At 36.4% G+C, this 26338-nt stretch overlaps 1 protein-coding gene across 1 annotated transcript in view; it reads left to right on the top strand.

The window, feature by feature from the left end:
* The window catches only part of LOC311286327 (protein NLRC3-like), a 32955-nt gene extending 6970 nt beyond the window's left edge, over positions 1-25985 (top strand). Inside the window, exons 3-7 of the mRNA XM_084402492.1 lie at positions 2372-4261; positions 4467-4640; positions 5068-5241; positions 7737-7783; positions 25305-25985. Of these exons, the coding sequence (XP_084258618.1) occupies positions 2372-4261; positions 4467-4640; positions 5068-5241; positions 7737-7783; positions 25305-25858 (2839 nt within the window). The 3' untranslated portion in view covers positions 25859-25985. The remainder of the gene's footprint in view (positions 1-2371; positions 4262-4466; positions 4641-5067; positions 5242-7736; positions 7784-25304) is intronic.
* Positions 25986-26338: the final 353 nt, after the last annotated feature.

The raw sequence follows: 26338 nt of genomic DNA, 5'->3' as shown, positions 1-26338 counted from the left end.
TCCATTTTGATTATGTGCATGGGGATGCCTTCTTCTCTTATATTATTTTGTAGATCCAAACTTTCATAAATACATAGACAAAACAGACCAGATTTCTTCTGAATGAATAACTGGCTATTGTTATCAATCAAATGAAATAAGTGTAAACAAAATTCATCTTAGTACTGCACAGAAGCTGCATGAAGTGACATTTAGATGTGGTATTTATGGATTTGCACTCCAATTACAATTGCATAAATAATCTTATGATATTAATGTTTAAATATAAAACTATGAATATAGAAATATGAAATGTTATAAAAAATTAAATAATAGACCTACTTTTAGATGGGAAACAAAAGCCGCCAATAGGTGGCAGCAAGTTTTAATGATTGAGTCATTGAATCCTTCAACCGATTCATTCAAAACAGCTGATTCATTCAGGAACAAAGCAAGTTACTGTTTATATGAAGGGCGTACTGAATTAGCGATCAATTTGTTCAAAAACACAAATTCATTCAGAAATTAAACAAAAACAGTGATCTTGCTCATGTCACATTGTTGAACTACACTGTAAAAAATAATACATAGATTTTATTGATCTAATCAATAAAATTGAGGCAACAGATTACAAGCAATATTATTAATTAAATTTAACAAATTTGAATTGAGTAATAATTAATCCAATTAATTCCTTAAAAGTTAACCATTTAAAATGAGTAAAATTTACAAAATATATTTTATTGCCAACATTGAAGACACCTGATGTTAACAAGCAGAATCACTGAAGGAGAAAACCATAATTAAAGTCACCATTATGGAGATCAGTGTGTGTTTTAGTTGGGCTCTTGACCCTTAAATTATTAACTTTAAGTTTTGTTTGGCTGCTGTACATGAGTTATAACAGCCAGACGAACAAATAGAAAAGGTGATCTGATGGTGTTGGTTGTGTTTTAACATAATCATTATTTCACAATCATTTGACCTGAATCACTGAACTCATATAGAGTCCAATTTATGAGTTAGGTTTACTTTATTAACTATAGCTCCATAATATTTTTAGCCTTTTCGATGAAATCCAAATGATCAGATCAATAATAAAAAAATATATTTAAACATTGTTTTTTTTAGGCACACACAGGCATCAAGATTTAGCGTATGAATCTCAGTAATGGTGACAAACAGATCACCTCTGATCATAAGCTCATTATTTATTCATGCCGCAATGCATGATGGGAGCCATGAATGAGTTTTGATCGGTGGAACCCAGAATGCACTGCAACATGCTTTATAAATGTCACCATTGTTGAGATTCACAGGCTGATTATTGATGTCTGTGTGTCTCTTTTTTGTATAAGAGAAACTTGTTAGAAATTATTTGGATTATATTGTAAAAGTAAAAAATAGTATGCCGTACAAGTCCAGTGCTGCTATAATTAATAAAGAAAACTTAACTCATAAATTGGACTCTATATGAGTTCAGTGATTCAGGTCAAATGATTGTGAAATAATGATTATGTTAAAACACAACCAACACCATCAGATCATCTTTTCTATTTGTTCATCTGGCTGTTATAACTCATGTACAGCAGCCAAAAAAAAAATAACGTTAATAATTTAAGGATCAAGAGCCCAACTAAAACACACACTGATCTCCATAATGATGACTTTAATTATGGTTTTCTCCTTCAGTGATTCTGCTTGTTAACATCAGGTGTTTTCAATGTTGGCAATAAAAGATATTTTGTAAATTTTACTCATTTTAAATTGTTAACTTTTAAGGAATTAATTGGATTAATTATTACTCAATTAAAATTTGTTAAATTTAATTAATAATATTGCTTGTAATCTGTTGCCTCAATTTTATTGATTAGATATCAATAAAATCTATGTATTATGTTTTACAGTGTATCAGGAGCATTTTTGCCCGCCTATCTTGACATTTCCAACCCTGACTGGAGAGCTGTATATATATATATATCAAAACATATCAATCATTATAATGTGATTTTAACATATATTTTAAAATATAATGTGATTAGTGCCTTATTGAATGTTGATTAAGTGATGCTTGAGCTGCTATTTTTTTTATGATTTCAGACCGCTTCTTCTGATAAACTTCAGCGCGAGCAACTATGTGCAAGTGCAACTTAATTACCTTTTTACTGTTGTTCATCTCAGACAAATAAGATAATTTAAAATAATTTAAGAAACTCAATGAAATAACACCTAATGTAATCCAAAAATGGATTATGCAACATATGCACTGCACAAGGGTGCAACTCGAAAAGAGACACCAAAGTAATATCCAGTAACTGATATATTGACAATATTTCTGATGCTTATTGTAATGACTGCAATTGTCATTTTTGCTGCTTTTTTATTTTTTCAGCAGGTGGAAGATTTGTGAGCTGATCAGATCTGTACCGTCCTCTACATCGCATTATCAAACTCACATCAGTCAGAAAAAAAACATAGCAGTCCTGAAGAAACACACACTGGAGCCTGGAGACCTGCAGAGAGTCAAAGACCAGCACAAAACCAGCATGAAGAACAAGTATGAGAGATTATTTGAGGGAAACAAACTCCAAGAGAATGAAACCCTCCTGAACAGGATCTACACACAGCTCTACACCATAGAGGGAGAGAGAGAAGGAGTGAATGAAGAACATGAGGTTTTACAGATGGAGAAAACAGCCAGAACACTTCACTCACAAGACACTCCAATCTTCTGCAATGACATCTTTAAAGCCTCACCTGAACCAGGATGTGAGGAAAAAGACCTAATCCATAATGTTCTTACTAAAGGCATCGCTGGAATCGGGAAAACCGTCTCTGTGCAGAAGTTCATTCTGGACTGGGCCGAGGGAAAAGCCAATCAGGATGTAGATTTCATGTTTGTGCTTCCATTTCGAGAGCTGAACTTGATTGGAGATCATCAGTACAGTCTTCACAGACTTCTGCTGGAGTTTCATCCTGAACTTCAAGGTCTGGACTCAAAGATTTATGAGGAGTGTAAAGTTGTGTTCATCTTTGATGGTCTGGATGAAAGCAGAATCACACTGATGTTTTCAGATGCTCAGAAAGTTTCTGATGTGACTGAGACTTCTTTAGTGGGTGAGTTGATGTCAAACCTCATTAAAGGAGAGCTGCTTCCCTCTGCTCTCATCTGGATCACCTCCAGACCAGCAGCATCCAATCAGATCCCTTCCAAATACATAAACCGTTTTACAGAAATTCGGGGATTCAATGAGCCTCAGAAGGAGGAATATTTCAGGAAGCGAATCAGTGATGAGCATCAAGCCAGCAGAATCATCTCACACATCAGAAGAGCAAGAAACCTCAACATCATGTGTCACATACCAGTCTTCTGCTGGATCTCATCCACTGTGCTTCAAAAGCTCCTGAAAGAAGATCTGAGTGCAGAAATCCCTCAAACTCTGACTGAAATGTACATCCACTTCCTGCTGATTCAGATCAACATGAGGAATCAGAAGTATGAAGAAAGAGATCCAGAGAAACTCCTGAAGTCCAACAGAGAAGTGATTGTGAAACTTGCTGAAGTGGCTTTCAAACAGCTGATGAAGGACAATGTGATGTTCTATGAGGAGGACCTGAGAGAGAGCGGCATAGACATCACTGACGCCTCAGTGTATTCTGGGATTTGCACTGAGATCTTTAAGGAGGAATCTGTGATTCATCAGAGGAAAGTCTACAGCTTCGTTCACCTGAGCATTCAGGAGTTTCTCTCTGCTTTCTATGTGTTTTACTTTCATGTAAGTATAACTATGGCAGGACTGAGGAATTTCGCTTCAGTACAAAATCTCCTTAAAGGTGCAGTAGATCAAGCTCTTGAAATTGAAAATGGACATCTGGATCTGTTCCTGCGGTTCCTGCTGGGCGTCTCACTGGAGTCCAATCAGAGACTCTTACAGGATCTACTGACACACACAGAGAACAGCTCAGAGAGCATCAGGAGAACCACACAGTACATTAAAGAGAAGATCAAATACGGACATGGAATCTCCCCTGAAAGATCCATCAATCTGTTCCTCTGTCTGCTGGAAGTGAAAGATCAGACTCTGTCCAGAGAGATTCAGGAGTTTGTGAAATCAGACAAACTCTCAGAAAAGAAACTCTCTCCTGCTCAGTGCTCAACAATCGCCTACATGCTTCAGATGTCAGAGAAGGTGCTGGATGAGCTGGACCTCAAGAAATACAACACATCAGATGAGGGTAGAAGAAGACTGATACCAGCTATGATCAACTGCACAAAAGCTCTGTGAGTGTTTATTTCATAAGTTACAAAGAGTTATCTGTAAATACTATTATAGTTTCTGTTGTTGTGTCAAGTAAATTATCTTGAGTATAATTTACTCAGTTTTAGATTTCATTTTAATTTGAATGAATTTTATGTTGGTGTTTTTGAATTGCCAGTTGTAGAAAGGGGTTAAGAATGTATTGTGGGTTTTTTTTCTCTCTTTCAGTCTTGCTGGCTGTAATCTCACTGCTCAGCAATGTGAAACTGTTTTACTGGCTCTACAATCCTCAAACTGTGTCCTGAGAGAGCTGGATCTGAGTAACAACAACCTCCAGGATACAGGAGTGAAGCTGCTCTCTGATGGAATGAAGAGCTCAAACTGTAAGCTGGAGATACTGAGGTGTGTAACATTTGATATTAGATATTTTGGATGCCCAGTACTTTTTATTCAAGCTAGGAATAGTTTGTGTTAATAGTGATATAAGCATCAAAATGGGTAAATTATCACACTGATCGAGGATGGCCTGAACTTTATGTGTGGTGATTTTAACTGTTTGCATATAATTGTACGTTTGTTAAATTAATTGATAATTCTAGCATCTATTATGTCTTTCATCAGATCCTCTCCATTGTTATACTCGGATATCTCTTTCTTTAAAAATATAGATTGAGAAGCACGTTAACGTATGATAACGACATATGAAAAATTGTAATGCCTAATCTCTTATTTAATCTATCTCTCTGTAGGTTGTCTGACTGTTAAAATGTGTTTTTATATGGCTGTGTATGTATGTCTGTAGATGATCTGACTGTGTGTGTGTCTGTAGTTTGTCAGGCTGTATGGTGACAGAGGAAGGCTGTGGTTATGTGTCTTCAGCTCTGAGTTCAAACCCCTCACACCTGAGAGAGCTGGATCTGAGCTACAATCACCCTGGAGATTCAGGAGTCAAGCTGCTCAATGATAAACTGAATGATCCAAACTGCTCACTGGAGAAACTCAAGTATGCATTAAGGAAGTTTTACCCAATATTACTAATACTGCTAATTTCAGTTGGGTAAAATTAGTTGAACTACCAGCAATGATGATGTACTTTGCATAAGAGATCAAGAATTTATTTATCAGGAATTAACATAACATTTGAATCCAATATTGGTGTGTAGACTTTGTCTTGAAAACAACACCAAAACTTATTGTTGCACTTGTGTGCACAGTTCTTAAGGACATTTCCAGCATCTTGAATTTGCCACAAGATTCCAAGAATAATGATGGTGACATCAGGGTTTCACTTTATTTTGATGGTCCCTTTAACACATTCTGTTGACTATAAGTAACGTTGCACCTGCATGTCTACTAACTCATTCGAGTGTTAGTAGAGTATTAATAGACTGGTAGGGAAATTTTGAAAATGCAGTCAAAGGAAAAAATACAGTTGTGGTAGAAACGCATAGGGAATTGTAAGGCAGGTTAATTGAGTTTGGCATTTTATATTAAAGGTTTGCCGGGTTTGGAGTCGACATTGGGCCGGACATTTTTCTGGGACCTGGCAACCTTGCCTTCATATCACTTGAAACTAGACATATTTCTGCACACTTAACCTGTTAAGCTTCACCAGTGCGTCGACGCACTGAAGCATTTTTTTTTTTATTTAGGTCAAAGTTACTATCAGATTTAATGTTATGCATTGACAAACTATACATCATTAAAAAGATATAAGACTCAAGTTTCAGTATTTGACCACTATTGTATTCTGAGAAACTTATAGTGACAGTTATGTCTTAATTTGTGTCAGGAGTTATAAAATGAAAAAATGCGTCGATACCTTTAATATGAATTATGCGCGTCAGCCTCTCCATTCATAAAACACTCCTGTGCTGTCGTCATGAAAGCGATTCACAAAACAACGTCCCTCAGGGCTTTAGCTCAAAAATGTGCAGATTTGGAGAAATATTGATAGATTCTCATAGATTTACATCATATTTCTATAGACAAGAATAATATTTATTGAATTTATACCCAAATGCGTCGATGTAATCATTATGAGCGTTTGATACTGTGATGTACTCTGTTTTCAATCCATACCAGCAGCCTGAGGGCGCTATATGCACAATAACAGTCCATATATGGAACATGAAGAAGACCCATAATCATGTGACATTCCACGAAGCCTCGAACACACACAAAGCTATCGTCAGAAATCGCTGTAACATGCAGATAAAGATGTTTTGAAGACAAAAAAACATGATTGCAATGATATTTGATTTGCCTGTGTTCTTCAAGCCATGTCAGGTATTTTTATAATAATAGATTATATTTATAATGTAATGCTAATCGATTGACTTTATCATTGTGCAGAATACTAAAAAATTATATATTTTCTGTCTGATTTTTTTATCTGAAGTCAAATTAGATCACAGAAGATTATTTAAAACACTCGACATGCGTTATAAAGTAAGTTCGGAGCACAAACATGTTTTTAATCTCATAAATGGTCATGCATTGATGGTGTGCTAAGCTAACATGCTAGCTAGCTCTAGGTGCACCTGCCACCTAGCCTTAGCAGTTATTATTTTATGTTTTTTTTTCTAAATAGGAATGCTTACTGAAATGTTTCTTTATTCAAGAAGGGCATTTGATACAGTTTCTTGAGAACTTTGATAAAAAAAAATTAGGTATTGAAACCCTATGAATAGCCTGTGAATAGCCAGTTGTTAGTAATTATAATGCAGACAAAAGAAATGCATAATTAGAGCCATAACCAGGATGGAGAGGTGTGAATGTGTGCAGGGGAGACTGAGACTGAATGGGGCTTGTTTGCACCACAAAACAATAGAGACAAAAGACTGAATAGATGGTTAGAAGATGACTAAACATCAGCAGCATTTTAGAGTCTAATCAAAATAAAGTCATATGACATGATCTTGAAAAACATTTAACTAAATACAGAGTTTTAGACTTATCTTCAGAACTTCAAATATAAAATGTTTAGACATGTGGCTTTAGCTGTAGTGCATTTCTAGATTGCTACAGTGCCAACTTCAATTTTATTTTCATGAGGATGTTTCATAAAAATAAATTTCTAATAACTTTACAAAATTTTGAAGCTATTTATAACAATTTTTTTTATTATGACAATAATTAATTCTACATTTACAATAAACTGCCAGGTGTCAGCTTTCAAATGAGATCATACTTGTGCTTTTAGTGCAAAGGGTTCATGAACTGTATCTGTTTCAGTGTGGGTATGTCATTTCTGGAGATTTTTCAAAAGTGGGGTTGCAGCTTAACAGGTTAAAGTATCCTTGTCTGCTTTTGTACACTTGCATAAAGTATGTTCCTGGAATAAAACTAACCCTTGGTAGAATCAAATGTGCTCTTGTGAGAGTTAAATCTATTTAAACACCATAGTTGTACAGATAAGTTGTTGCTGACTGATATTTTTGCATTTTCTTGCACACTTTTAATTAAACATTTGTGGTTTATTTTGTCTCTCTCTAGTGTGGACCATGGAGACCCCTTTAGAATCACACCAGGACTGAGAAAATGTAGGTCTCTCTCTCTCTCTCTCTCTCTCTCTCTCTCTCTCTGCATGCTGGGATTTCTGGGGTGAGTGGCGTTGAGTGAGAACTGCGCTGCAAAACTTTTTCTTTTTTTCTTTTTCTTTTCCCTTTTTTCTTGTCTTTTTCTTTTCACTTTTTTCTCTTTTGCATGTTCTGACAGTTTTTTTTTGTTAGTAAGCATTTCATCTTGAGCACAACAAAAGTGCGCGATAGGATGGCATCTCAAGAGACACCATCTCTATCTTTGCAGCATGGTGTGCGGTGTGTACCTGATGACGTTATGTTAGAGGACAATGAACAAAGCAATTGTAAATGAACAAAGCAATTGTTGTATTTGTAAAAGAGAAAAACACTGCTAGCAGGTTGATTGAAAATGGTATTGTCATACGTGATAATCTTGTGAAGGTTACTCTGCTTTATGCTCCTTCCAGTAAAATCATTATTTCAAATATTCCGCCCTTTATTTCTAATGAGGCGTTGGAACGTGAATTACTGAGATTCGGTAAGTTTGCTAGCGAGTTCAGAACGATCTCTTTAGGTTGTAAACATCCATCTTTAAAACATGTTCAGTCTTTTAGAAGACAAGTGTACATGTTTTGGACTCTCCAGAAAATACATTGGATGTCTCTTTTCGTGTAAAGTATGAAGGAAGATCATATATGGTTTATGCAACTACTGGTAACTTGCGATGTTTTGATTGTGGTGACATAGGGCATAAGCGGATTGCGTGTCCACATAAGGAGCATGGAGGAGCGAAACAACTTGTTTCAGAGGGAGATGTTGATGCTATGATCACCTTAGAAAAGTTTGTTGACAATGAAATCGCAGGTCTTTCTGGGTTACAATCAAATGATTGTCACCTGAGGTGCCGATATACAGTCAGCTGAGTGTAGCGTAAGTGATGTCACTCGCAGAGGGAATGCTGAGAACGCCACAGCTGGAACTAGTGTCATTGTACCAGGTATCAGGAACGTCGAGCAAAGTGACTATAATGGTGAGGAATCTGATGAAATGAATCCGAGTGGGTCATTAACTTGTACAGGCAATGATAGTATTGATGCCATGTCTGATGATACAGATTCTATTGACATTTACAGCTCACAGAGAAATCTTCAAAAGGAAATTTCCTTTTATCTCCTTGAGGAAATAAATATTTTTTTGGATGATACCATAAGAAAATGTAGGAAGAGAAAAAAAGTTCTTGAAAAACTTGTGAAAAAATGCATCACATGGGTTTCCTCTCTTTCTCTCTTTTTCTGTTATGTCTGTCTTTCCTCCTCTTAACCCTCTGGGGTCTAAGGTGTTTTTGGCGCCCTTGGGATGTTTTGACATGCCCTGACATTTGTGCTTTTTCAGTTATTTATAAACATGTTAATGGCAAAGGTGTAAATTCACTCTATATAGCACAAACAGGGCTATTATAATATGTGAGCAACATGTATGTAGATGTTTGTATTTTTAAGAGAATAATGTTTATGCGTGGTCATTGAAAAAAAATAAAAATGAAAGTTGCTGAAATAAGACCACAAAACAAATACTAAATATGTGTCAATAAGACTTTTGACTAATGGATGTTGTCGCTTCGAGTTCTGGCTTCAAAATTATGTGAAAATAGTCTTGCTTTATCGTTCACATAAAGCAATACATTGATTTAAATTGTGTAAGACATGTTTTGCTTGGAAAGCCAATATGTGAGGGGGGCGTGAAGGAGGAGTGATTTACACCTGAGAATACAATGCCCCACCCATTATGCATAATGCCTTGCATAATGAGCCATTCATTCAGGTGTGACACTGACTCAGCCACAAGAATGAATGCAATGACAAAAGATATATTTAGAAGAAGACTTATATTGACCATTTAAGATTTTGCTTACATCTATCTTGTAAATATGTTTAGCTATTTTATTAAAAAGGTTACAATTACAACAATAATTACAATTTCAACAATATTTCAAGTGTACTCTTTCTTTGTAAAAAAAAAATATTATAGGCCTACATTTTATCATATGTATTCATTAGTTTGAATATAGCCAACATTGGAACATCTAACATCTTAGTTGATGACTTTATTTTTGACAAAAATAGTATATATATATATATATATATATATAGAGAGAGAGAGAGAGAGAGAGAGAGAGAGAGAGAACATATGAGCAGAAATTGCTAAACAAAAGCTTATTTGATGTGGCAGTATATTCTACAGTAAAAACTGTACCCAAATCTAGTCAACAAAATGTTGTCTTTCATATTTCACCTGACTGTAAGTTGTTTTTATGAAATATTAGGGCATATAAATGTTAATTTGCAGTTTAATACGTTCCTTATACAAATACATTTTATTTCAACATATTTCAGTCGATTTGTACTCATCTCAGTATAGCAATATAGTTTTCTAAAAGCGGATCATTCATTCACACACAGAAATGCGATTCAAATTTAAACCGTCTTTTTGCGAGTTGTGGTAAACAGCGTGCGTCTCTGCCGTTCATTCATTCACACACAGAAATGCGATTCACTTGAGAATGAAAAAAACTTACTACAGTATTCTCAGGATCCGTTGCTCGAAATACCAGCACTTCTGAGGTACATTTTCCATTATTATTATTCCTCACAGCGCCGCGAGACGGTGTAAACAAGTACAATGATCTGAATAAACTTGATGTGTTTTCTCGAGCTGATATGGGGGCGTTCACAGTTTGCATGGATTGCCTCAGTCATTTGCGTTTGAATAGCGCGCGCTCTCCGTGGGCGGGGTCACATTAAAAATAATTCGCTGAGATGAGAACGACTGACATCTCGCTCTTTTCTTACAGATTACATAAACTGAGAATATTTGTTTTTTATAAAAATTACTTCATTTAAAAGAAGAGAATTCAAGCTTCATGCCTGTGTGTCTGTATGCCTGTTTGACTGAGTATTCACTGAGTTATAGTTAATTTTCGGACGCGTTTCAGAATTGACTTCACTGACAGAGAGAAAGTAGAACTGGCATCGTGTTTATTTTTCTTTATTTGGCAAAAAGCACAGCACTTTGTTTTTATTGTGAGTTTACACAAAAATAATACACACTTAACAGGATCGATTGATGTATGAAACGGGTTTGTAAGATCAAAGTCAACAGAGTATTTGGACTCTCGTTTGAACTGATAATAAAAAAAGCGAGCCTATCACGCTGGCACGATTGTCGACCACAGGGGGTTAAATACATGTATGGATTTTTTAAGGGTGGGCTACATTAATGTTAATGGTGAGAGGGATAGACATAAACGTGATTTGTTATTGGAAAGCATACAGCTAAAAAGACTAAATGTTGTATTGCTTCAGGAAACTCATAGTGATGTAGATAATCAAGTCGATTGGAAATGTGCTGGAAGGGGCAACAGATACTTAGTCATGGGACAAATTTTATTGCAGGAGTGGCAATTATTTTTTCTCCAGAAACTAGAGTTAATATTTTAAGCTCAGAATAAGTTATACAAGGTCGTCTTGTTGTAGTGAAGGCTGAAATTGAATTTTTAGATTTTAAGTGGAATATTGAAACAGTGTCTTAATAATGACAATGTGATAATTGGGGAAGACTGGAATTGCACAGAAAAATGTACCATTGATCGAACTTCTGAGGAACCTCACATGCAATCTTCCATTTAACTGTCTAAATTAGTAAAAGAAGCTGAACTATTAGATATGTGGAGGATTAAACATAATACTGCCAGAAAATATGCTTGGGTTAAAGTATCTAATAATAGAGTGAGTGCTGCCCGGTTGGACAGAATTTATATATTTAAATGTTTTAGTAATCAGGTTATTGAGTGTTCAATTTTACCAGTGGGGTTTTCAGATCATCATATGGTTTTTATCTCATTAGTTTTGTCACAGTCTTCAAGGAAATCTTCATATTGGCACGTTAATGCCAAATTATTACAAGAAGTTAGTTTCTGTAGACATTTTTAAGTTTTCTGGGAATGTTGGAAAAAACAAAACATACTTTTGAAATTTTAAGACAATAGTGGGAAAATGGAAAAACACAAATACAAATGTTTTGTCAGCAATATACAGTTAATTCCACACATATGACAAAAAAAGCTATTCAAACTCTTGAAAGATCTATGTTGGATAGACATGATCCTGGTTTGTCTCACTGTTTACAACAAAAAAAAGAGTGAGTTGGGGTCCTTCTTAAATGAAAGGGTGAAAGGAGCCTTGGTGAGGTCTCGTTTTATTTCAGTAAATGAGATGGATGCCCCAAGTGCATATTTCTTTAACTTGGAACGTTTAGTAGCACAGCACAAACAAATGGCCTTCCTCCGTCTCCCTGATGGAAGTGTTACCACTAACATTGCAGAAATGCGTCATCATGCAGTGGACTTTTATTCCTGTTTATATACTGCAGAACATTGTGAATTGGACTGTGCTGAACAGTCTTTCTAAATTGGACTCTGATTCTAAGACTGCCTTGGACTCTTTTTTAACTTTTGAGGAACTTTCCTCTGCTGCCACATACACTGTAAAAAAGAATACATTGATTTTATTGATATCTAATTAATAAAAATGAGGCAACAGATTACAAGCAATATTATTAATTAAATTTAACAAATTAGAATTGAGTAATAATTAATCAAATGAATTCCTTAAAAGGTAACCATTTAAAATGAGTAAAATTTACAAAATATATTTTATTGCCAACATTGAAGACACCTGATGTTAACAAGCAGAATCACTGAAGGAGAAAACCATAATTAAAGTCACCATTGTGGAGATCAGTGTGTGTTTTAGTTGGGCTCTTGACCTTAAATGATTAACTTTAAGTTTTGTTTGGCTGCTGTACATGAGTTATAACAGCCAGATGAACAAAGAGAAAAGGTGATGTAATGGCATTGGTTGTGTTTTAACATAATCATTATTTCACAATCATTTGACCTGAATCACTGAACTCATAGAGTCCAATTTATGAGTTAGGTTTACTTTATTAATTATAGCAGCACTGGCCTTGTACGGCATAATATTTTTTAACTTTTACAATGTAAGGCAAATAATTTCTAAAAAGTTTCTCTTACATAAAAAGGAGACTCAGCTCGGGGCGTTCCTCTGGTGTTGATGGGTTGACATCAGAGTTCTATTAACACTTTTGAAACCCTTGGTGTTGATCTCTATGAGGTTTTCTGTGAATGTTACAAGGATGGATTTTTGCCTGTTACATGTCACAGTGCTGTTCTTTCTTTACTTCCTAAAAAGGGAGATTTGTCTTTGTTAAAGAACTGGAGGTCTGTTGCCTTATTGACCACGGAATTTATAATCTTGTCAAAATGTCTTGCTAACAGGTTAAAGAAACATGTACATACAATAGTGCATAAAGATCAGACATATTGCATACCAAATACACTCAAAAAAAAAAATTGTGTCTAAACATAAGATTTATGTATTTGAATTGCATACAGAATTTCCATGCATTTGGATTACATAGTTTTAACATAAACCAATCAATAATCTGAATGTGATTCATATTTTTAAGTCATATATAAATGAAACAGATAAGATTTATGTAATTGTATTAATAAACTGAATGTGATTCATATTTGTCAGTCATATGTAAATGAAACGGGTAAGATTTATGTAATAGTACACAGAAAAACGCCAATGTTAAATTAACACTGCTCAGTGTTCATATGTGTGCACACTACAGAGATAAAGCAGTGTTGAATTTAATGAGATAATTAAGTGATGATTGATCATTAATGATGAACACCTGCTGTTAACAAGCAGACTCAATGAAGGAAAGAGAAACACAAGAACTACAAAAGACTTCAGCCACAGCCTTAGATGAAATCAACTGAAGAGAAAAGAAGACATTAAATCTGTGAAGATCTCAGCAGAGGAGGATTAAACAACATTATTACCAGCTTCACTTATTATGACCGCCGCTAGCGTAGCTAGCGAAAGCGGTCATATAGGGATTGTCAAAGTTTTTTTTTTTTTTTTTTTTCGTCATTTCGTCAACGATACCAGGGACACCAAAACACTGGGGAACATGAAATTTGGTGGGCATGTAGCCCCACTAGACTTTTACGGAAAAATTTCGTTTGGTCCCCGGGGGCCACTCCCCCCCCGCGCTGGGCCCCCCCAAACCCAAAAAATGCAGTTTTTCCTAAATAACTACCTGAACCGTGGCACCGAGGATGAAGAATTTTTTATGGTATGTTGGTCTACTAGACTTTTACGGAAAAATTTCATTTGGTCCCCGGGGGCCACTTACCCCCCCGCGCTGGGGCCCCCGTGAATATTTCGTCAACGATACCAGGGACACCGAAACACCGGGGAACATGAAATTTGGTGGGCATGTAGCCCCATTAGACTTTTACGAAAAAATTTCGTTTGGTCCCCGGGGGCCACTCCCCCCCCGCGCTGGGCCCCCCCAAACCCAAAAAATGCAGTTTTTCCTAAATAACTACCTGAACCGTGGCACCGAGGATGAAGACATTTTTATGATATGTTGGTCTACTAGACTTTTACAGAAAAATTTCGTTTGGTCCCCGGGGGCCACTCCCCCCCTGCGCTGGGCCCCCCGTGAATTTTTCGTCAACGATACCAGGGACACCGAAACACCGGGGAACATGAAATTTGGTGGGCATGTAGCCCCACTATAGATTTTACGGAAAAATTTCATTTGGTCCCCGGGGGCCACTCCCCCCCCACGCTGGGCCCCCCCAAACCCAAAAAATGCAGTTTTTCCTAAATAACTACCTGAACCGTGGCACCGAGGATGAAGAAATTTTTATGGTATGTTGCTCTTAAGGGCCCACATCAACCTAGCCCATAATCACTCATTTGTGATTTGCGCCCCTCCCATAAAAAATGAAAATGCAATATTATTCTGCTTTAATCGCCCCTATCTTCAGTTGAGATGTTCAGAACTGCACCATATTTCATGTGTATGATTAACTTGACATCCTCTGGGGGTATGCTAAGTTTCGTAGAATTTCATCCATGGGGGGGTATAAAATAAATTCATTTATGTGCACATTTAGTGACTGTACACTCATCGGCCTGTAGATGGTGCTGTTGAGCGAAGGGTTGCTGGTTTAGGATGATACTGTCACACACACACATGCAGGAATACAAACAAACGCAAGCATGCACACACACTGACATCCACACGCACAGACACACACCCATACACACACATACAAATCCACATGCACAGACACACACACACACGCGCACACACATGTACGTACGCATACATACACGCACAGCAGAGGTGGGAGACTCAAGTCATATGACTTGACTCGAGTCAGACTCGAGTTGCAATTTTCTGGACTTGAGACTTACTTGACTAGATCTCTGAAAAGACTCGACTTGACTTTAGACTTGCTCCTTGTGACTTTAGACTTGACTCGGTCTTGTGCCTATTTACTTGAAATGACTTGTGGAAAATAATTTATTTCAATTATTGTGAATTTTTTCCCTCCTCTGTGGCTGTCAATCATTCTCCATTCAATATTCAAACAGCGCGCGCGCCTCTTCCGGTTGGATGCACGGTAAAACTCTCTCTCTCTCCATTCTCCAATATGATATATTCACATTATAATGCATAATCTGTAGATAAAAGGCTGTGGATTTGCATAAAATGACTTTATTTTGTTGGAGTTTGTTGCTGTTTTTAAACGACTCACTACCGTGTGCTTGTTAGATCACGCACATCACAAGGACTATGAATCGGCATCAAACGCACAATAACTGGAATTTAAAACTGTGAAACAAATGATCAATAAACTGTTGGACAGATATACACTAGGATTTGTGCGCTCGACATTTCTTCGCTTTGTGCCGTGAACTTTTAAATGCGGACTTGTGCAGCGCAGCGCTGAACACTGTGACTCCATGTTGCTTTGAGCACATCATTCTGCATATACGCGCTTTGTGCGTTCTGTTTTGAAGCGTTTCATTATCATAGTTTTGTGCACTGAAAGATTATTAAAAGCTTATATTTTTTTTATACCTAGCCTGCTCAATACATTTAAAATAAGCATAATTTAATTGTATATTATTTCTGTGTAGTGTACGCTATATAAATACACTTCTGAATTCTTGACATTAATATATAAATATAAAATTGTGAAATGTATGACTGCCTGATTGAATTTTATAAGAGTACTAATAGTAATTTGTTTTTATTAACATGTTTAGATTTTATAAAATTACTGTGCAGATTTTTTCAAGAATTACTTTTTGCTGCTGATTTATACACATTAAGTTTAATAAAAATGCATAATACATTTATGTAATATTTAAAGGTGTTAACTGGAATCTTACACTGCAAAATAATAACTTAAAAAGGATTAAATTCATCACAATTATGTAAGTATCTGGAAATTTGACATCACAGCAAAATAACTATATGTATGGCTAGCACAAGATGGGAAAAGTTTTATTAATTCTTGTTTACTTGTGTTCATTTAATTTATTTTTATTTTAGAGCATTTAAAGTGCTTCTTAATGATATTTTATTTATTACACACAAGCTTGTTTATTTATTTTTGTAACCCATCAGCCCTCTGTGTCTAAATAAGTAATAAAAGTCCCAGAGTTAAAAAAAAATGTGTAAAACGAGCCTGTGTGTGACTTGGTATGACTTGATGACTAAGTTGCGTCTTGACTTGACTTGACAAAGAGTATGACTTGACTTGACTTGACTTGACCCTTACAACAGAATGACTTGACTTGACTTTGACTTGACCCTTACAACAGAATGACTTGACTTGACTTTGACCAAGTTGCAATGTTAAGACTTGGACTTGACTTGAGACTTGCATTTAGTGACTTACTCCCACCTCTGACGCACAGACACACACACACACAGACACACACATACACAAACACACACACATACGCACACACACACACACACACACACACACACACACACACACACACACACACACACACACACACACACACAGTCAGACAGACGTGCACATACTACTACTTTTTTTAGGTATATACATAAACATGCAATACAGCCAAATTGCCCCACGTCATTTATTTTTGTGGAAAGCCAGTGCAGGCCTGAGTGGCGGTCATATTTTGTACCACCATGCGGTACATCTAGTTACTAACCAGACTGACTTTTCTGTTTGAATGAAATCAATAGTTGTATTTTAAGTCACCATGATGGTGGTTAGCGTTTGCTTTAGTTGGACTCTTGACTTTTTAATAAAAAATTTTCTCTGGCTGAAATAATTGTTTATTGATGAAGGTGTAATCATCATATTGTGGCCTGAATCACTTATCTTTTTCAGTGTCTAATGCTTTGATTATTGTGGTTATGTGTTTTTTTATTTTGTTTTATTTATTGTAGTAGCTGTGTGACCTGACAGCATTAGATCCAACAGTTACTCAAATAATGTAAAGAATTTTAAAAACATTTAGTGCATTATTACTTAGACATCAAGAATCAGTGTATGACTCTCAACAATGGTGACAATCAATGAAATGCTTCATGCTGCAGTGCATGCTGGGTACCACCAATCAAAACTCACCCATATCTCCCAGCATGCATTGCAGCATTAATAAATTATGCATATGTATTTTTTGTAGCTTTTGTCACCATTGTTGAGATTCATATGCTGTTTCTTGATGTCTGTGTGAGTCTAAGTAATGCCATAGATGAAAGGTGTTTGTGCACTAACAATAAAAAAAAAAAACCTTGCTAGATTTCATGCTGTAAAATCTAATGGCTTCTGTTATGAATAAATCAATATTAAAAAACACAAATCCTATATAATCAAAGCATTAGACACTGAACAAGATCAGCGAATCAGGCAATTACATGATGATGACTTTGTCATCATCATTAAACAGCCAACATCACCTGATCTCATGGCTTTTTTGCTACAACAATTGTGCTTTATGAACACACAGTTATAGCAGCCAGAGTAAATTTTATATTTAAGAGTCAAGGGTCAAGAGCCCAACTAAAGCAAACGCTAACCACCATCATGAAGACTTTAAAATACAACTATTGATTTCATTCAAACAGAAATGAAATAAAGTCAGTCTGGTTAGCAATAAGTGAAGCTGGTAATACTGTTTGTTTAATCCTCTTCTGCTGAGATCTTCACAGATTTAATGTCTTCTTTTCTCTTCAGTTGATTTCATCTAAGGGCGCTTTTCCACTGCATGGTACGGCACGGTTCGGCTCGGTACGGTTCGACTCGGCGCGGAACGGTTCGGCTCGCTTCGCTTTTCCACTGTGTGGTACGACTCGACTCGGTACGGCACGGTTCGGTTCGGTTCGCTTTAGCTCGGTTGCTTTTCCATTGCAGTCAATGGAAAAACCGCTTCAAACTGGGTGGGACCGATCGTTATAGTTGCCGCCTCTACTGCCATGACATCATCGTAAACGCGCCACATTTCAAACGCACAGTGGATGGTGCTCTTGATTCTCGGCATGTGGATGTTTTTAAATTAAATTAAACGTTCTTATAATGGTTTACTATATGGAAGGAAAATTCTTAAAGTGTAATTAAACGTTGCGTTCATATTCTGGGCTCATCTGATTTTTTGTACATAGCATAGCCTACTTTGTTATGATTTTAGTATCATAATGATTAATAAATGCACGCACAATTATCCGTGAACTTGATTTGAACAAATGCCTTTCAACTTGTGTGTGCAAAATTCAGAATTAAATGAATGTGCAGCAATCTTTACAAATAGAGAGTCTAGGCCTAATGTACTGTTTTAGCCTACTGCCATTGAAAAAGCGCATTTAGTTAATGTTATGTTATTTTTTTCCATCTGCCTATGTTGATTATGAAAAGTGAACAGCACGAGTAGAGAGACATGGAGCGAGTCAGACATAATTTTGACCACTTCATTAAGTTTTGTTTTGTAGAAAGCATTTCTTTAAAGTGAATTTCGTTTTGTATAAATTGTATCTTCATTTTAATAATTTTTTCATCAAACAATTGCCTGGATTGAATAAGATGCAAAATAGACAATTTAATCATTGAGGCGCCCGAGCGGTCACTTGCATTGTACGTTAACTGGAGCGCATCTCATCCTCAAATACACAAAGCTTGAAATGTCTTTAAACGAAATAATTCAAAACAAAAAGAAATAGGCTACTCTCTTATGTAATCCATTATGTGCATTTCTCTACGAATATGGCGATCGTCAACTTCATCTTTGCCATGCACAGACACTGACAGAAAACACTATTTTATAAATAAAAATCAGTGCACGCGTTTTAATAAAATTAAAACTTTAATTGTGATCATTAAAATAGCCTAATTGAATATTAAATATTTTGTGGCCAAGTTTTGCTCATTTATTAATAGTATAGCCTATATATAGTAGGGCTGGGCGATTTAAATCGCGATATTGTTATGCGCATCTCGTCAGTAAAGCCGGTTCCTTGATTAGTAGTAAATCGCCATCACCTGCTTTCAGATGAAGCGGCATTTACTACAAAGAGCCGTAGTTAACTGACAAGCTGAGCCAAATCACATCGATATCGCGGACGTATCGCCAACGATATTTAATGCGATATGGCTCAGCTTGTCAGTTAACTACGGCTCTTTGTACACAGCAAAACCTCCAGTGTTAAATTAACACTCCTGGGAGTGTATGAGTCCACACTCAAGAGTGTTTACGTTAATGAGATAACTAAGTGATTAATTTAGTGATGATTGAGCATTATTGAAGACACCTGATGTTAACAAGTAGAATCGCTGAAGGAGAAAATCACAAATTGTAAGTTACCATTATTGTGATGGGTAGTTGCTTTAGTTGGGCTCTGACCCTTTCATGTGTACTTTAGATTTTGTTTGGCGGTTGTATCTGAGTTAAGACTGCCAGTTGAACAAAGAAAAAAGAGTGATCTTTGTTGGTTATATTATGACAATCATCATTTGAACTTGATCACTGAGTTCATTAAGATCCTTCTTTCTGACTTCAATTTATGTTGTTGGTTACAGCATAACTGTGAATCTGAATAAATGGCCAGAATTTTTGATAAAGGATTTCTTAAAACTTGTTTAAAAAAAGTATCATTCTTTTAGGCACACACAGATGTCAAGATTCAGTCTATGCATCTCAACAATGGTGAGGAGCAGAATATTCAATGAGGAAAAGTAAATTACATAGACAATTCAGATCATAATTTATTCATACCGCAATGCATGATGGGAGCCATTAATGAGTTGTGATTGGTGGCAGCCACTGCAACATGCTTTATTATTGTCACCACCATTGTTGAGATTCACAGGCTGATTATTGCTTAATTATCTCCTCAGCCCTAAATGCCGCTCCATCTGAAAGCAGGTGATGGTGATTTACTACTAATCAAGGAACCGGCTTTACTGACGAGATGCGCATAACAATATCGCGATTTAAATCGCCCAGCCCTAATATATAGGCTATATATAGGCCTGATTTTATTAAATTGAACAAGCGTAAAATTCAGCATTCAATCAAATATTCAAAAAGACTTAATAATAATGTTATTTCAACATAATATCTCGTTATTTCGACATAATGTGCGTGCAACAAGCAAGATGTGCATTTGTAAATCCGGGGATGCGTGCACTGATTTTTATTTATAAAATAGTGTTTTCTGTCAGTGTCTGGCAAAGATGAAGTTGACGATCGCCATATTCGTAGTAAACGCGCCTATAGAGAGAAATAACATTATTATTAAGTCTTTTTGAATATTTGATTGAATGCTGAATTTTGCGCTGTTCAATTTAATAAAATTAAAACTTTAATTGTGATCATTAAAATAATTGAATATTAAATATTTTGTGGCCAAGTTTTGCTCATTTATTAATAATATATATACACACATATGTGTGTGTGTGCCCTCAGAAACTACAGGGTTGGCTGTTGTCTACTGGCTATTTAAATCTAGCGGGTATTGTCTCGTGCATGGTCTCGTGTCGCAAATACAATGACACTGGTAGTGACGATTCTGTCTGACCAATCAGTGATCTTCAGTGTTTTCACGTCACATTTTAGTATCGGTACGGTACGCTTGGAACCTCAACAGAGGTGGTACCATTTAAAGCGAGCCGAAGCGAGCCGTACCGTACCGTACCATGCAGTGGAAATGCGCCATAAGCGAGCCGAAGCGAGCCGTACCGTACCATGCAGTGGAAAAGCGCCAAAGCGTGCCGTACCAAACCGAGCCGTACCGTACCATGCAGTGGAAAAGCGCCATAAGGCTGTGGCTGAAGTCAGTTGTAGTTCTTGTGTTTCTCTTTCCTTCATTGAGTCTGCTTGTTAACAGCAGGTGTTCATCATTAATGATCAATCATCACTTAATTATCTCATTAACTTCAACACTGCTTCAATGGTACTTTAACTCTGTAGTGTGCACACATATGAACACTGAGCAGTGTTAATTTAACATTGGCGTTTTTCTGTGTACTATTACATAAATCTTACCCGTTTCATTTACATATGACTGACAAATATGAATCACATTCAGTTTATTAATACAATTACATAAATCTTATCTGTTTCATTTATATATGACTTAAAAATATGAATCACATTCAGATTATTGATTGGTTTATGTTAAAACTATGTTATCCAAATGCATGGAAATTTTGTATGCAATTCAAATACATAAATCTTATGTTTAGACACAATTTTTTTTGGAGTGTAGGTCAATAATGGATCATTTGTTTTATAGTACAAGACATTTTAGACATTTGTAAAACATTTAATTTAGGACCCATTGGGCATTTGATGTCAATTTAACATCAATATGACATCACATTGATGTCAAAATTACGTCACGAAATAGGTCAAAAATTAAAGTCATATTGACGTTAAAGTGTCAATGTCAATTTGACGTCAAGAGTTTGACCTCTGCTGATGTAATTTTTCCTAACAAAACGGTGAACTGCATGGCCGTACACTTATTACCAGCTTCACTTAAAACTAACCAGATTTACTTTATTTAATTTCCAGTTGAATGAAATAATATGTTGCATTTTAAAATCACCATGATGGTGGTTAGCGTTTGCTTTAGATGTGCTCTTGACCCTTGAGTCTTTAATGTAAAATTTTCTCTGGCTGCTATAAATTGTGTTTATAAAGCACATGTGTTGTAGCTAAAAAAGCCATGAGAAAATGATTTCAGGAGATGTTGGTTGTTTATTGATGATGATATCATCATGTAAATGCCTGAATCCCTGATCTTATTGAGTGTCTAATGTTTTGATTATATAGGACTTGTGGTTTTAAATCTGTTTTATTCATAACAGAAGTCATTTGATTCTACAGCATATTTAGCAGTGTTGTTTATTAAATAATATACTTGGGTTTTAATAACTATTTAGTGCACAAAAACCTTTCATCTATGGTATTACTGAGACACACACAGACATCAAGAAACAGCATATGAATCTCAACAATGGTGACAATCAAACAAAATATCCAGATGATCAGATCAACTCCAGCTGCATAATTTATTAAAGCCGCAATGCATGCTGGGAGATATGGGTGAGTTTTGATTGGTGGTACCCAGCATGCACTGCAGCATGAAGCATTTCATTGATTGTCACCATTGTTGAGAGTCATACACTGATTCTTGATGGCTAAGTAATAATGTAGAGGAAAAAGTTTAATGCACTAAATGTTTTTAAAATACTTTATATTATTTGATAAACAACATTGCTCTCATGCTGTAAAATTAAATGGATTCTATTATAATACAACTTAAAAAAACAGAAGTCCTATATAATCAAAGCATTAGACACTGAACATAATCAGTGATTCATGCATTTACATGATGATACCATCATCAATAAACAGCCAACACCACCTGAACTCATTTTCTCATGGCTTTTTTAGTTACAACACATGTGCTTTATAAACACACAATTATAGTAGCCAGAAAAAAATAAATATTAAAGAGTCAAGGGTCAAGAGCACAACTAAAGCAAACGCTAACCACCATCATGGTGACTTTAAAATGCAAAATTTAAATGATTTCATTAAACTGGAAATTAAATACAGTAAATCTGGTTAGTTTTAAGTGAAGCTGGTAATAAGTGTACGGCCATGCATTTCACCTTTTTGTTAGGCAAAATGACATCAGCAGAGGTCAAAATCTTGACATCAAATTGACATCGACACTTTGACGTCAATATGACTTTAATTTTTGACCTATTTCGTGACGTAATTTTGACATCAAGGTTGCCCACTGGGGAGTTGGATTAGTTGCCCTAGATCATGAAAAAGCTTTTGATCTGGTAGATCAGTTATTTATTCAACTTACTTAAAGTTTTTGGTTTTTGGGAAGGTTTTTTAAATTGGATACAACTCCTTTGCTGGCGCTTCGTGTATGGTAAAAGTTGGGGGTGGTTTGAGTAAACCAATTTCTGTCCAAAGGGGAATATGGCAAGGTTGTCCGTTGTCTGGTTTGTTGTTTAGTATTGCCATTGAACCTCTACTTTTTAATTTAAGAAAGACTTTATGTGGGTTTTCAATACCAAATGCAATTCAGAATGCAAATGTCTCTGCTTATTAATGCTGATGATGTGACTGTGTTGGTTAGCGGTGGGCAAGATATTAATGCTTTGTCTGAAGTCCTTCATTTATATGAGAAGGCTTAATCAGCAAAAGTAAATTGGGACAAAAGTGAGGATTTTTGGGCAGGTCAAGATACTCTACATTGTTTGCCATCACTGCCAGGAAAGCTTAATTGGGGCAAAGAAGGGTTAAAAATCTTGGGAGTTAATTTTGGTTCAAGTGAGTTTCAGAAGTTAAATTGGGAGGGTATAATGGAGAAAGTATGCACCCGATTGTCTCGATGGACCTGGTTGCTACCCAAACTATCCTACAGGGGGAGAGTCTTCATTGTCAATAACTTGGTTGCTTCCACATTGTGGCACAGATTTAATGTGTTACAACCTCCTGCTGGACTAGTGCAAGACGTACAAAGAAAGCTGGTGACCTTTTTCTGGTCCGGACAACATTGGGTGTGTTCCCGTACTGTTTCTTCCGATACAAGAAGGAGGCCACAGTTTGGTGGATATCAGGTCCAGGCTAATGACATTTCGTTTACAAGCTGCCCAGAGACTATTATACAACAATGATAGCGCTTGGTTTGACACCGCAGCGGCGCTTTTGAGAAGAGCTGGTGGAATGGGACTTGATAAGCATTTGTTTCTGATGAAGCTAGAAGAGACTGAGCTTACAGATCTGACTCCTTTCTACAAATCTGTTCTGGAAGCCTGGAAAGTTTTTGCATTTTCAAGATGACCAGAAGTACCTGCCGGGATGTGGCTGTTGGAGGAGCCATTCTTTCTTAACTCTTTCCTACCTTCGAGACTTCTATCCTCAGCCTTTCTGCGTGCACGTTTACTGTCTGCTTGGTGCACAAAGCTGGGGCATTTACTACACACCAGTTTGGAATCCTTGGGCAAGAAAGCTGGGGTTAAGTCAACACGAATATTACAAAAGCTCACCACAGAGGTGATTGGAGAACTGTATTTTAACTATCGTTCTTTTCTGGACAATCCATCTATAATAGATGAATAGAGAAGTGGATGTGAGTATTGTTTCCCCTCTCTAGCTGTAAGAGATGCGGTGGGGGACTGGCAGGAAGAGCAGAAAGGACTTTTGTCATTCAGAACTCCACAAATGGATGGATTTGAGTCAGTGGGAAAGAAAGCCCTTTATGTCATCTGTGTAAAGGTGTCTAATTTACATTCTTTGACTGGAGTTCTTTCAACAAAATGGACAGATGTTTTGCAATGACTCTTCCCCTAAAGGTTGTTGGCATATCCTGTACAAACGTCCGATCGACCAGCGGACTGGTGACCTCCAGTGGAGGACTGTACACGAATCTATAGCTACAAACGAAATGTGGTGCATCTTGATCCTAGTGTTAGTGTGGGTTGTATTTTTTGTGCAGAGATTGAATCTGTTTTTCATTTGTTTATGCAATATACAAGGTTGATGGATTTGTTTTCACTGTTAACAGAGTGGGTTACATCTTTGGGTGAAACCTTTTCTTTTCAGTTGTTTATCTTTGGTACAAAGTACACTGTTGGGCAAAAGAATTTGGAAAACTAGGAAAAATAAGATATCAGGACAAGGTGCAGTGGAATACGTGTATTACAAATTGGTTGGGCGTTTACAACTTTTTATTGAAATTTGGGGGATAAACTATGTCTTATGTACAGATTATGAAGATGAATTGGTGTTGAAATTTTAGTGTTTTATTTATTTATTGTGATGATGAATGATTGTTATTGTTATCATCATATTGTGGTGAACAAATATATTTGTTTATAATTGTTGTTAAAATAAAAGTGTGTTAATCCCCTCTCTCGCTCGCTCGCTCGCTCGCACGCACGCACGCACGCACGCACGCACGCACACACACACACACATTTACTTAACTATCTAAATATGCACATTGCATACACTTCAATGGTTTTTAAAAACCTCCTTCATGTTGTTTTCATCTCTATTCTTGTGTTCAGATGCCTGTGATCTCACACTGGATCCAAACACAGCACATGTTAACCTCTCTCTGTCTGAGGACAACAGAAAAGCAACACTTGAAAATGAGAAGCAGTCCTATCCTGATCATCCAGAGAGATTTGATGGCTTTGAGCAGGTTCTGTGTGGAGAGAGTCTGACTGGACGCTGTTACTGGGAGGTTGAATGGACTGGAGTTATGACAAATATAGCAGTGACGTATAAAGGAATCAGCAGGAATGGAGCGAATGACTCTTGGTTTGGATGCAATGACAAATCCTGGAGTCTGTACTGTTCAGATAATGGATTTACTTCCTGGCACAATAATGTGAACAATAATGTACCTGTACCATCACCCTTTTCTAACAGAGTAGGAGTATATGTGGACGTGTCGGCCGGCACTCTGTCCTTCTACAGCGTCTCTGACACACACACACTCACACACTTACACACATTTAACGCCACATTCACTGAACCCATATATGCTGGATTTGGTGTGTTTGATTCCTCACTGTCACTGTGTCAGATTAAACCACCTGCTGTGAGAAACACCTGAGACTAGGGTTGGGTATTGGTTGGGTTTTATCCGATACCAGTACCTACTCGGTATTTTTCAAACGGTTCCGGTGCTTAAACGGTTCTTGAAACGGTACTTAAGAAAACTAAACCACACACACTTTATCAAAAAAATAATACCTATGTATGTGTGTGTGTGTGTGCGTGTGTGTGTGTGACTGTGTGTGTGTGTGTGTGTGTGTGTGTGTGTGTGTGTGTGTGTGTGTGTGTGTGTGTGTGTGTGTGATTTTCTGAAAAAGATTTTCTGATTTCTTAAATGAAAAATTGTGCCGTTTAAAAGGCTACTGATTTAGCCGAAAACACTTGAGTTAAGATCAAAATTTTGTCTTCTCATATTATGACTTTTACAAAACAGAGAAATATCTGACACTGAGCAGAAATATTTAACACACACAGTATAGCCTCATATAGGCTACTTGATATTGATATACTTCATACTTGATATGCAAGATTAAAATAC

Source organism: Rutilus rutilus (genome assembly GCF_951802725.1).
Source record: "Rutilus rutilus genome assembly, chromosome: 2".
NCBI classification, from domain to species: Eukaryota; Metazoa; Chordata; class Actinopteri; order Cypriniformes; family Leuciscidae; genus Rutilus; species Rutilus rutilus.
Note: the sequence above shows the minus strand (reverse complement) of the source record. Positions and strands in the feature narration are given on the sequence as shown.